The sequence below is a fragment of the Agelaius phoeniceus genome, chromosome 6, assembly GCF_051311805.1.
Source record: "Agelaius phoeniceus isolate bAgePho1 chromosome 6, bAgePho1.hap1, whole genome shotgun sequence".
Lineage (NCBI taxonomy): Eukaryota > Metazoa > Chordata > Aves > Passeriformes > Icteridae > Agelaius > Agelaius phoeniceus.
In genome coordinates, this window is record NC_135270.1 from 32,003,520 (window position 1) to 32,016,893 (window position 13,374).

Here is a 13,374-nt window from a genome sequence, read left to right on the forward strand (position 1 = left end):
ATACATTATGGGTCTTGTTATTTAAAGGTAGATAATAGATTTGCAATTCTATATTTCAACATATTTCTTCACCACAAGTTTCTGAAAAGTAGTATATTTTATTGCTTTTTCTGTGACTTGCCCAATTTATTTTTTAATATTGACTTCTTCCCATTTATTCTCTTTTGGTTAAATAGCCTTTTGAATGTTTTGTCAGAAAGGCTTCAGTTATAAAAAGTAATTAGTAAGCAAAATCTTAAATGTTCTGTCCTTAAATTTTAGCCTTAAATTACAATTCCGAGTGCTGGTGTCTCTCTGCTGCCTGTGAGGACCTTAGGGAACTACAGCTGACATTAGCACTTGGCTGGGGCTCTTGATTTAGGTGGTGTTAATGTGAAACAAAGCCAGGATGTCAAAAACTCTATAAGAAAACCACATTCATAAAAGAGAATTTGATCAACCTTAAGTCGGATAACTGAGATTGTACCCTACCTATATTACTTCACTGGAGAGCCCTGTGGGTTTTTGTATTTCCTTATTCTACACATAGCAGACTTTGCACCTTCAAATAATTCTTCTGCTGTCAGAAGAGAATATTTACGCCTTCAAAATACATACTGTAGGTCAGACTTACCATATACCTTATCATATTACTTAGAAAAAGTCAGTATGTAGAGGTGCCTGTTGCTATTGATGCACAAAGCCAACCAGTTAAGAGTCACTTTAAAAGATATCCCTGAAGAGTATCAGAAAATTGAGTCTGAAGCTTCTGTCTGTGGTTGCTTTAGATGAGTCTGTATGGCCTGCTGCTCCTTGGGCCAGTCCTTTCCATATTTTGTAAGACTAAAGTACTCTTAATTGCATAGGTCATCTAGTTCATATGTTTGTGGCTTCTCTGTTTTCACAGAATTACAGAAGGATAGAATGGTTGGGTTGGAAGGGATTTGAACCTCATCTAGTTCCAACTGCCCTGCCATGGCTAGGGACACCTTCACTAGACCAGGCTGCTCCGAGCCACATCTAACCTGGCCTTGAACACTTCCGTTCTTAAACATTTTCTGTTCCTCCAGTAGATTATAGACCTGTAAGCATTCTTAAAATCTCTGGATAGTTCAGTGCAGTTTAAAAGATGGTATATGTGAGGGTGATCCCATTAGGCTACACTATTTCTCGGAAAAAATATTAAGCCAATATGACAGAAAAAAAGAAAAAAAAGAAATGGGGTTTTGTAACAGAAAACAGCTGCAACCACATCAAGGCATTTTTGTCTACTCTACTGGCTTTACTGAAAATTAAAGCCACAACTTAATATTCGAGGAAGAGATTTCTATGGAATGAAATCTGTTAAATGCTTAATAACAAACAGTTAAAAACACAAAATGGGATGTTTAGGAAACTGGTTTTGAATGCTAAATAGTCTAGATTGCAGAAGTTCTGCTTCTTCAGGAGAGGCTAGAAAATGAGAGGCTTATTCTGGGTAATGGATTGTAAATACCAGTTCAGGAATTTGTGTCTTATGTTTTCACGCACCGTCAGTGTGTTTAGTTAAAATCAGCTTGCTTCAAATATAAGAACTCTGGAAACTGTATGAAATCAAGTGCTTTAAAAACAGGGAGCTATCCATTTGTTGAGAAGGGTTTTAGAAATGAAAATTTTTAAAGTGGCTCATATATGGAAAAATACTTGGATTTTTTTCTATCTGCAAACACAGTAGATTAGAAGAGATAAGTTTTGAACTAATCTTCAGTTAAAGAGCTGAATTCCTGCAAAACATCTATTGACAACCTTGGAGTAGATAGATTTTCAAATTCAAAGTGATTTAAATTAGACATTTTTCTTATAGTTCAGTGTTTAAATGAAGGGGAATTTACATCATGATTTATGCAGCTTTAAAAATTCTTAAACTTTGAAATTACATTCTCTAAGGAACACTCAACTCTTATTGTTTAGTGACTAGTAGGATATCCAGTTAAACAGGCTCTTTACATCAAGTCACTATCTCTTTGCCCTAGTCAGGAAAATATACTCTGTGCACATTTAATTACACAATTTAATATATATTTATTTAGAATTTTAGTTCTTATCTTCAGTTAAAGATGCTGAATAAAATTGCTTCCTTTCTTAAATGCTGTTTACTTGAAATTTGTGCCCTGCTGCTAATGATGGAAGCTGGAGTAAAATTAAATAGCAGAACAATGTTGAAACTTCACAAAAGAAAATTTTTATTATACAATATATACAAAAGTCAAATATGCTATACAAATGGTGTTTGGACCTTAGGGGAAATGGTACAATATAACATGATGCATAAGTCTTATATTAACTCCAAAATTACAGAAAAAGCCATCATGCTAATGGAAATTCATATTTTGATGAGTTATATTTAATATTTTAATTGTTTCGGTTGAATCCAATACTGCTTAGGGTCTAAATGTTAAAAATACCCTATTGGTTCAGATAATGAAAATGGAGCTTCAAAGTCATATGTACTTAATTGAGGAAAATGATGATGCAGAGTAATTTTCAGTTACTTGAAAAACACTTATTTTTTATTACAATGTGTGCTTGATAGAAATGTTAGAAACTTTAGGTCTGCATGACATTTGCAGGTTCTGTTTCCTAAAGTTACCTTCCTAAAACTTGGTGGGGACATACTAATTTAGATTTTAGTGCCCATGGGTGAGAACCTGGTAATATGTAAGCACACAGAAAACGTTATGCAACCTGTAGATCAAAAGCTACCATGAAATGAAGTTAAAATTGAAAGTTAGAGTAAAAAGTACAACTTGTAGCAATTCAGAAATACAGCTTTTTGGGTCTTTAAAAATGATGGAAACATTTCCATAGGGTTCTAAGAAATGATTCCTGCTTACAAACCTCTTAATTATACCCTCGTATAGTACCATGAAATCTCCGCAGCTGTAGGCAATGTAGCTTGATGTCTATAGTGTCAAATGAAAAAGAAATTATTGCAAAAGATCTTTTAGCTTCCTTTTTTTTTTTTTTTTCCCCTCCAACTTCTGTTACCTCTAGCAGCCAGTTGCTTTCTCTTTCTAAAATTTACAGTGTGGCATAGCTGATGAAACACACTTTTCCTTTATTGGCACGCTCAAGTCACAAGCGATTGACTTGATATTTTTGAGAAAGGCAAAATTTAAACAAGTGTCACACCTCTTTGTAATAACTAAAATAGGCATGTTTATGACAAGTTCTTGGAGGCAAAACTGATTTAATTTTTTTTACCTCTATAACCAATAGGCTACCTTTAAAAAACTGCTGCAACTATCATGTCTTGTCTCCACAGTTTTCACCTCCTTTGTTACTCTAAATAAGATCAAAATTGTATGAACTCATGTCTCCTTTTGATTTCTGTTAAAATTTCTCTTTGTCAAAGAAAAAAGGGAAAAAAATTCTAGGTTTTTTTTATTTTCAATTTCTTAGTGAAGTTCATTTTCTCTTCTGAAATTCAGAATTTTTTTTTTAGTGGAGGTTTCATTTTATTCCACAAGGCATTTTATTCCAATGTATAATCACTTTGATGTTGAGGTTCTGGTGGCTCATAATGTTACAAGTTGAATTTTCTTTTCAGACAGTGATGTTACCGGATGCCAAATAATCTCCTCCTCTTTTTATCTGGTGCTTCTGTTTTTTGCCAAGATACTTCTGTCTTTTCTGTGTTTTGGCTCTTAGCAGCAGCAGCTACCAAAAATTGACTAGTAGACCTGTTCCTTTTGCCCTTACACAGACAGAAACAGTGGAAAAAATAAGAGAAGGGAAAATTTAACTAACAGAAGTAAATACAGCAGAAGGAGGGAAAAACAGAAGCAGGAGATTTTCTCCTATGGGTTAGGAATCCTGCTCATTCTTGAAGATGTATGTCATTGCTGAAACACTACAGAAGTCCCCAAGCCCACTAGACATAAGCACAGAACTACGAGATGGTAAATCATGATTGTAAGGAGCTCTTAATTTCTGAATCCATGATTCAGCTTTCAGTCTCAATTTTTAACACCGTCAAAACCATGCACATTACTGGCCTCTCCAAAAACGTGCTCATTGAGTTGTGAGCATGTTTCTGGTCTACTCCCTTTAATATTTTCTGCCATTACATTCTGAACTAACCCTTCTGAAGCAGCTGTACAGAGAAAAGATTAACTTTTTTCTTTTACATTCATTGAGCTTTTTCTTTTAACACAGTGTTTATAAAACAAACAAGCAACTACTAGAAGCAGTAAAGTGACATGCTGAACACTTAATTTCTTTGTGAAAGCAGATGTGTGGGTCTCTGTACTGGGTTTGGCTGGGCTGTTAATGTTTTCTTAGCAGCCTACACGGTGCTGTGTGTTGGATTTGTGACCAAGAAGTGCTGATAACTCACCTATGTTTTAGCTATTGCTGAACAGCCTTTGCACAGCATCAGGGCCTTCTGTGGTTCTCAGTCTGCCCTCCCAGCGAGTAGTCTGGGGATGTGCAGCAGGCTGGGATCGAGACAATGACCCAAACTAACCAAAAAGATATTCCATGCCAATGCATATAATCTTATGCACAGTAATAAAAAGGGAAAAGAGAAGTTAACCATTTTTTGGCTGGGTGTTGGTCTACCCATGGGAGATGCTGAGTGATTGCCTTTGCGTTGCTTGTTTTGTTATCTTTCTCTCTCTTTGCTTATTAAACAATTTTTATCTCGATCCACAAGTTTTATTGCTTTTATTCTTCTTTTACTCTTTTTGCTCTTCCTGTCCTCTTACCCTTCCCCACTGGGAAGTAAGCAAGCCTCTGGGTGGTGCTTAGTTACCTGCTGGGGTTAATCTATAGTGGACATATTACATTAATTTAAATCAGTTTACAAGTTATGGGCACCAAACTGACTCCTGTGGTGCAAAAGAACTTTGGGCTTTCAACATGTCTGGAAATTATAAGAAGCTCTTCCACAATTACATGATGTGTGTGGTTTGTATGCAGCATATTAATAATATTTCACAGTTGCACTGACCATTACTGTTTGTAGACAAATACATGATGCTTGGGTGTGATGCAGAAAAGTGAGACCTTGGAGCTGATGGTCCACATTGAGTTATGTGGAGATAGAAGGTAAGGATTGCCTTTTCAAAGCAGAATAGAGCTGTTTGAGAAGCTGTCAATAACGTATTGAATAACTAAAACTTACAAAACTTCCCTGGGCTCATCTATCGAAAATCTGAACTTTGTCTCAATAGATCAGTATTCTCTTAAAATGGAGTAATTTTATCAGGAAAAAGCAGTTACCTCAGAATTGACTGTTGCAGTCTCACACACTAGTAAAAACGTCAACAAATTAGGCATCCAAGTAAATTATTTCAAACAAATACATCATCATGTGAACTATTGAGTGCAGCACTTTCCGACTAAGGAACAAAATTTCCATGCTTATAGATGTGCCAGCTGCATGAGTCCTTAAATATCCTTCTGACTTTGTAGTGCTTGCGCATTTACTGCGCGTCATTTTTTTGATTATTTACTATAATTAGAAATAATCCTGATATGTTAGCTTTCTCCCCATGGTAAAATCTGATACGGGCTTTCAGTGATAGTCTGTTTTTGTTACTGTACAGATGTAGAAAGAAAGCCTAAAGATTTGAACTTGAAAACTTGTAGTCACAGCAGGGCTATCCACAGCAAATGACAAGTTTGCATTCCTACCACATGCAGTAAGGTTTTCTCTATAGACTCCTGTCACGGAGGAATTCAGCAAGGAACAAGAAATCTTCAGTCAGAGGAGGGCCACAAGTGTGTGAAAAGCTAACCACACATAAACAGTAAAGGTCATTAGCAGGCTCCTAAACTCCTGGCTAGGAATTAGTTTTTTGGATCATTAACGGTAAAAAGCCTTGGAAATGAATAGGACTCAGTGTCCTATTAAAAATTAGCCAGAACAATTAAAAGGTTTTCTAGTTTTTAATGGAAACCAGACTTGATACCTCATTTTCCCTTGTCTAGTGGGCTGTTTCTGCATTTTGAATGACACTCATTTTACGTCCTTGTGTTTTTAAAAAAATGTCTTGAAGTACTTATCCTGTATAGGAGTTGTAAATTATTTACAATGAGGGGAATGAAAGCTTGGGAGATATAGAATCGAGTGTCTCCCTGGGACTGTGTTTCTGATTCCAAGTCATGGCTCTGAATTGTTACAGTTGGTTGTGGCTGGATTTTTTCTGATGTGTGCAAATATATACTCTGCAGACTCCTAATACAGTCGTTGTATTACGCAATTCCATGAGTTCAAATGCTCATTTGGTTGCAAATGCACAGCCTTTTTTGCTGTGAGATGTCTTCCCAACTGTGTTTCCCTAAACTCTGTTTCCTGATTTTAACAGCAGCCTTTCCACTTTCATTTCAATGTAAATTCCTGGCTGCTGAGTGGATGACTGGTGGCTATTTATCTTCTCCACTGTGTATTTTTTCCTTAAGCCTACAGTCATCTCTTGAGTTTGGCAAAAGAAAATAACAGTGTGCCTTTAGTATTTTAAAAGGTAATTTTTGGAGAGGTTTATTAAATACTTTCTGTATCTTTACATGCATGTCTTACAAAAAATCCAAAGGGAGAAAAAGAGAAAGAGAAAGAGTGAGAAAGAAAAAGGAAGGAACAAAGAAATGTTTTACACTGTCTGCTTTGGCTGCAGGCCTGCCACTCTGGAAAAAAACAAGATCACTAGTTCCCAAACTTTTTAACTCCAAAGTTATTATATTAATTTCCCTCCCCATATGCCTTAGGCTCTAAATCTTACCCTTCTGGTAATAATCAAGATAATCTATGAATACAAGCCATATGATTTTCCTGAAAGATAAAAAAAAGAAGAAAAAAATTTGGATGAGGGACAATGGACTGCAGATAAATGGGATGGGGATGGGGGAAATAAAGGGATGAAAGAAGGACAAGATGATCTCCCTCCCAATGTTAATTTTGTATTGATCATTCATTTGCTTCACATACATAATTCCTTTCTGCAGTGAATTGCCCTCTCATTAACATAAAATTAGCTCCAAATGATCTTGGCCAGGAGGTTTGAAATATGTTAGTATAGAACCACACACTCAAAACCATGTGGGAATCCATGTGGGCTTCCAGATGTGGGAATCTTCTATGTTACAAATATAGTTATGTTTACACAGTATAATCTGCTCTGTGGATATACTCTCAATGCAGCTGTGCTTCCAGTAGTGATCTCTTTTGTTATGCTCTTCCTGTGTGGATGCAGTTGCTTCTTACAGTGAGTCCATTCTGATAATCACTGCTTGGAAATAAATGTTATCCTGCAATTAAAATACTTTTCAAGAAATTGAAGGACTTCAGCATGGGCTAGTAGTTTGGATTAAAAGTGAAAACTTGAAACATTTCATGTTTCATTTTTTATTCATCATAGTGTTTTGCTACTAATTTTTTCCCCTGAGTTATTTTTCATCAGTGAGTACTTCCTACACTAGGATTAAAATTTAGAAGGCTAAGAAAAGTTTGAAGATGTTGTAATGTTTTGCATGTTTTTTATGTAAGCACTTAAGCTTGAGGTTTGATTTCAGTTAATATTATCAAAAATACATAGATTGATACCAAGATTACTTGAATCTCAATATAATTACCTGATGATATGTTAATCTAAATAAAGATCTCTATCCATAATAGCCCTTAACATCTTGATTTCTTTAATGCAGTTGCAGTTTTATGTGCAAGAAAGAAACTTGGAGTATCTTTGGGAAGGACATTGATATCTGCAGGAAAAGACTATTGGGTTAAATAACTCTATAGAGCTGAGCTTATGCACATCAGTTAGTGCCTGAACTGTACAGGATTTTGTCTGTAGCAGTGATTATTAGCTATTAATAATGTTTGAATATGTAAGTACAGAATGGTGACTAAAAATTTCATTCTTGTTCACTTTTTAGTGTCATCTTGTAATTTTAATAGCCACAAGTTTTTCAAAGAAATATTCTTTCCTTCCTGACTGGAAACTGTCCCCACTGATGAACATGAGTAATCAGTTTTGAGGTGAAATCCACACACCCTGTGGTACCTTGGCTGTAGCCAAGTCATGTCATATATATCAAACAGGATAGTATGACTCCTGTAGTTGGATCAGAGACCTTCAAGGGAAAAAAAACCAGCTAAACATCTGATATTGTTCTCTCTTTTGAAATGACAGCAGCTCCATCCTCTAGCATAATGTAAAGTAAATTCTCAGTAGAAGTCATTACACAATGAATAAAATTTTTGTTTTACATAAATCACTGTAGCCTAAGGATTCATTAATGTGTCAGCTGATCCTTTGTGTCTTGGAGGTTGTGTAAAACTGAGATTTTGACTGCAGAAAGCATTTTTCTCTATTAAATGTTGCATAGTGTTTCCAACATTTTAGATATATATTATGATGTCTTCTATAGCTCCTATTTCATGGGCAAATGTATTACACATGTCTAAAAATAGTCCTGTCCTTATCAGTATGATCTTTAAATTTCCAGGGAAAATTGTGCTACTTTATTTTTAGGAGCATTAAGGATTGTAAAAGCTGGAAGTAACTCCCTATTGCTAACCTCTTTAAGCAAAATAGCCTTTGCTATTCTTCACCATAACCAACTAATATCAGTCATTATCTTTAATATCAAATTTTAAGAAATGCCCTGTGTGATAAAAATGATGGGAGTGTGCCAGTCTCTGAATAGGAAATTAACTGAAATGATACATGTGGGATCTATGCAAGCAGTGACAGCTTGAAGGAAGCACTAAAACTGTCCTACAGAAGACAGAGCTTTCTTCTGTCACTTGCCATGGGTCATGCTTGCCATGGTAGGTAAGTGATGTGCTTTGTGTCACATGGTTGAGAGAGAGAGACTATGTGGCATTTCTAGTGTGAGAGGCTGGGAATATTTCAGTCAGCAGGTGACAGTCTTTGTGGGCTGGTGCTGTCCAAAAGCATTTCTAACCCCAGCTGCATTGCCCCAACAGTCCTTTATGAATGTGCTTTTTTGCTTTCAGTAACTAAAATCTTAAAGAGTGTCTATGTGTGTGTGTCTGTAGGTATTCATAGCAAACCACTAAATATGAAAAAGTGCATGCTCTGGTAATTAAAAACCAGATCTCATGGAAGACTATGCAAAATCAAAGGCCTCTCAGTGCCTTGTGGACATCAGGCTTCTTTCCTAACTTTCATCACAGAATCTATCTAGAACCTAGTGAGGATGCTGCATAAATTTTGTGATTATGGAAATGCATATTTAAATTCAGTTTGAATTGAAAGACATTGATATTTGTTTAAGGATTCTGCCAGTGTATCTCTCAAGCTGTTTTATGGCACTGCTTTTCATTAATTATATTTTGACAGAAGAAATTCTTGCCTTTTTTTTTTTCAGACTGAAGAACAAATGAGCCTCTCTGAAGAGCAGCTTAAGACCCTTCTGGAAGAATGTATGCAGCCTCAGAGAACAATAAGTAACGTTACCATGCCACAGTCTCAGGAATCTCTTTCTTTTGGATTAAGTCCCCCTTGTTACACAAGTCAAGACTCCACTCTTCACTCCACATCTAGTCTTTCCAAAATGTTAGTTGAAGACCATATTGTAGGGATGTTAATGGCTCAGGAAAAGGCTGGACTGGGAGACAAAAGCTTATGTGTTAATGCAGAGAGCAAAATCCCTGGCTACTATACCAGCAAAGCATTGGCTGGTAGTCACTTATCAAAGGATTCACTGGCCCAAACAGAGGAACCTGATGACCTAGAAGGTTTACAGAAGATGGAAGATAAGAGTATTACTGAAGGTTACTTTATGTCAAGAGCACTCAACACAAAAAGATTGAAGAAACCTTCTTTCTTGGGTGAACCATTATATTGCATCAGCAGGAACAATGAGCCATGCACAGAGGCTGACATTCTCAGCATACCACTGCAAACCAAAGGAGGTGAGACTCTTAACAACCCTTTAGAATAGGCTTTTGATTATAATGAAAAAACCTAAGCAGGTTCTCACCAAAGGTATGCACCAATACACACTGATTATTACGGTGGGACAAGAATGTTCTTTTAGAAAACATAAAACTGTGCCAAAACTAATACACACAAAATAACAGAATGTTTGTTAAAATTCTTACCCTGAAATAATTGACTAGGAGTTTTATGAAATATATCACTGATGTTGATTAATTCTGTCAGCTGGAAAACAGTGCTGAAAACACATATGGATTACCTTTTTGATAGTAGAAAGTCATGTTCATTGTTCTGTGGAGAGCAAATATTCTCCCAGTAGCTGGTACAAAAATCCACACTAAAATCCAAGTGGTTCATGAAAGTTTTTAGTAAGGTAAACTTGGTCATATAGAAACAGACATGACCTGGCTATATGAAAGATAATAATAAACTGCTTTTAGGGAGTTCAAATTTACACACACAAGATACCAAAATTAATAATACTGAACAATTACTTTTACTTTGGTAAAAGAAAGAATAGACTTTAACCAGAAAAAAAAAAAAATCTCTGTCTGGTATTATAAAACAATTGTGGAAATGTCTCTTGTTTTTTTATGTTCTTTACTCATATGTAATTACATAGTGATATTGTAATCTAAATATATGTTTAGATTTTTAACCTAAGACTAATTCTCTTCCTGGAAGGCCAAATGTTCAAATAAGCCAGATTTTACACAGGTAAACCTTTAATTTTTTCATAAAAGTTTTGACAGTATGAAATTTGTGATTCTAGTGCTAGAATCTCATCTTACTAGAAATCAATACATTTTGCTATGTTTGTTGATTGGTCTTTGTTATACTGGTTATCTGTTCTGGATTTAGAGAAACTGTTTTTTCACATATATCAGTAATTAAGAACATTCTAATATCCCCCTGCTATGTTAATTTCATAATTATAATCACAACACTTTCTTTGATTGTTTGTACCTAATCTTTCTACAATGATGGGAATTTTAATATTTTTCAAAGTGATTCTGCCTTGTCAGAATGCAGAAAGTCTTGGTATCGCTGCCTTTACACTGCCGGACAAAGTTGATATCCATACTTACCTGCACTACTTTCCCCTTAGGAGATTTAAGTGCTACTTCTACATGAAGAAAATAGAAATAGTACCTGTAGGAAAGGTTGGGTGGTTTTGGTTTGGCTTTTTTTCCTGGCAGGTTACTTATCAGCTACCTTCACAAGCTGTCTTTGCTCTTCATGTAGATGCAGGCATGAGAGGAGCAGGAAAGGGAAGAGAGTGCTCTGCCCAGAGGAGAGCAGGGTGGCAGTGGTGCTCATGGGGAGCACCACAGAGATCACCTCTGCAGGGACAGCCTGATCTCATGCAGAAGTAACATGATTACACACTGCACCACCAGGCCTCTTTGGCAACCAACAGTGAGGAAAACTCAGTGACTTGCTGCCTTCACTTGAGTTAAAATTCTCCTTTAGTCTGAAGAGATGTAGCATGGTCAGATATGTATATATATATATATATATATCTATATATATATCTGTATATATGAGTAATCCCATTATATATATATATATATATATATATATATATATATATATATATATATGTTCTAAGAAGGGATGTGTTTAATCAAGGAAAGCCCGATGCACTGTGACTATTGGGTAGTGAAGTGAGCAGGTAACTATAGATATAGTCACTGTGAGGTAATTTTATTGCACAAGAGAGGAAGGAGATTTTCAATATTAAGTGGATTTCCATATGGGACATCTCATTGTAGAAGCCTACAAGGTGAATGTGTTAACATTTATCGCATAATAATTTAAATATCTTTGAGTCAAAATCATGTGTGTCATACTCTGAAATATCCTGTAATGGGGTATTTTGATTACCTGTTTTCACTAGTGACTGAAACAGATGATGAGTAATGTTTAATCCTGTAGAGCTCAAACCTGTATGGTTAATAAGCATCTTGGTTTTATGATGTTTTTGCATACAAATTCTTTTTTTGAGTGGGGAAGTATTCTGAATTTTCAGTCCCTGATTTTTTTTTCATTTTTTACTAAGAAGCTAATTAATTTGTTTCCTACAAAGGTGACTCAGTTCTGTCTGAAGCAATTAGTTCTGGACATAGGCCAAAGGGTGTGTTATTTATTGAATTTGTAAACTTGCTTAACGTATTCTGTAGATAATTTGCTTGTTAGTTCAGACATGATTAAATGTGCTAATTGTATTGAGAAATAGAGATTCAAGTGCCATCCAGTTTAAGGCAAATACATCTGCAGATGAAGGTATGAGAAGTGTCAGGTGTTATTTTAATTTGTAAGAGATATTTGCATAGTTGCATTTTGTTGTTGTCTTTATTCTAATGGGCATTTAAATATGGATGCATAATCTTCTGTAAGTAGTTTGAATTTTTTGGCCACTCTACATACAGTTTAAATTCTTTAATAGTAGTGCTGGCTAAGCAAATAAAATAGTGTGAAACTGGTGTAGCACAATTTCAGTTTTGCATTCCTTATGGTACTGTAGTCTGTGATATAGATTTACTGTAATACATTAAATTATATATATTTTCAGGAAAGCGTAATTATTAGCATAATGCATATATATGTATATATGTGAAGGAAACTCTCATGTTCCTTCAAAGATAAGTGATGCCTGCTTCTTGGAAGAAGAACTAATCTATACCCAGCTCATATGTTTGTAAACATAGATGATGTTTACTGAGGTTAACAGAATCCAGACTTGCCCACATGCAGATATGAAAAGGCTGTTATTTCTCACAGTTGCATGAGCCAGTGAATTATTATTTCCAGCTCTATTTTGAGGGGCTATATTACGTTTTAAGTAGAACAAACCATTTTTATATTTTGCTCTTGAAAATAATGTTGTCCTTACAGCAGCTCAGCACCTTTTCCTTTTCTCTTTTTCAGATCATATGAACATTGAAATTTGAGGGGAGAGTGACTATATGCTTCTCTGCACAACTGTTTTCTGGAAGTGTAGCCAAACCTCTGTCAGTGATATTGCACTGATACAGTATCATATCAAGCAACCTGATGGGAATAAATTATTATAATTGAAAATGTTCCATGAGTTGATTTTTTCTTTAGAGATAATTATTATTTTCATTGTAATATACTGTTGCATTTTGGCTTCAAAATAAACTTTTGCATTTCATTAAATTTCCTGGGAGTGCTCTGTCTTGTAAAGAAATGTACACAGATATTGTGTAGCTGTGTGTCTGATAAGATATGTATGTCTTTGTTTGTAAAAAAATTAAAACCAAAACAAAAAGCCAACCAAAACTTTAGTATTTACTGATGGGGCTTTATTAGAGAGGGTGTGAAATATATATAATAATTTCATTTTTCTTCACATACACACACACAGAGTCTAGCTTTTTCATAAAGCTAGCTAAATCATGTCTTCTGTTATCTCACTGCA

General features: G+C 35.3%; 1 protein-coding gene across 5 annotated transcripts in view; it reads left to right on the forward strand.

The window, feature by feature from the left end:
• FSIP1 (fibrous sheath interacting protein 1) overlaps positions 1–13,112 on the forward strand; it is a 70,088-nt gene extending 56,976 nt beyond the window's left edge. For 3 of the 5 annotated variants that reach the window (XM_077180348.1, XM_077180346.1, XM_077180347.1), the window contains exon 12: positions 9,358–11,430. In XM_077180348.1, the coding sequence (XP_077036463.1) occupies positions 9,358–9,933 (576 nt within the window). In that variant the 3' untranslated portion in view covers positions 9,934–11,430. Of the gene's footprint in view, positions 1–9,357; positions 11,431–12,860 lie in introns of those variants that run through there. The other 2 variants (XM_077180350.1, XM_077180349.1) reach the window with 1 other exon arrangement.
• Positions 13,113–13,374: the final 262 nt, after the last annotated feature.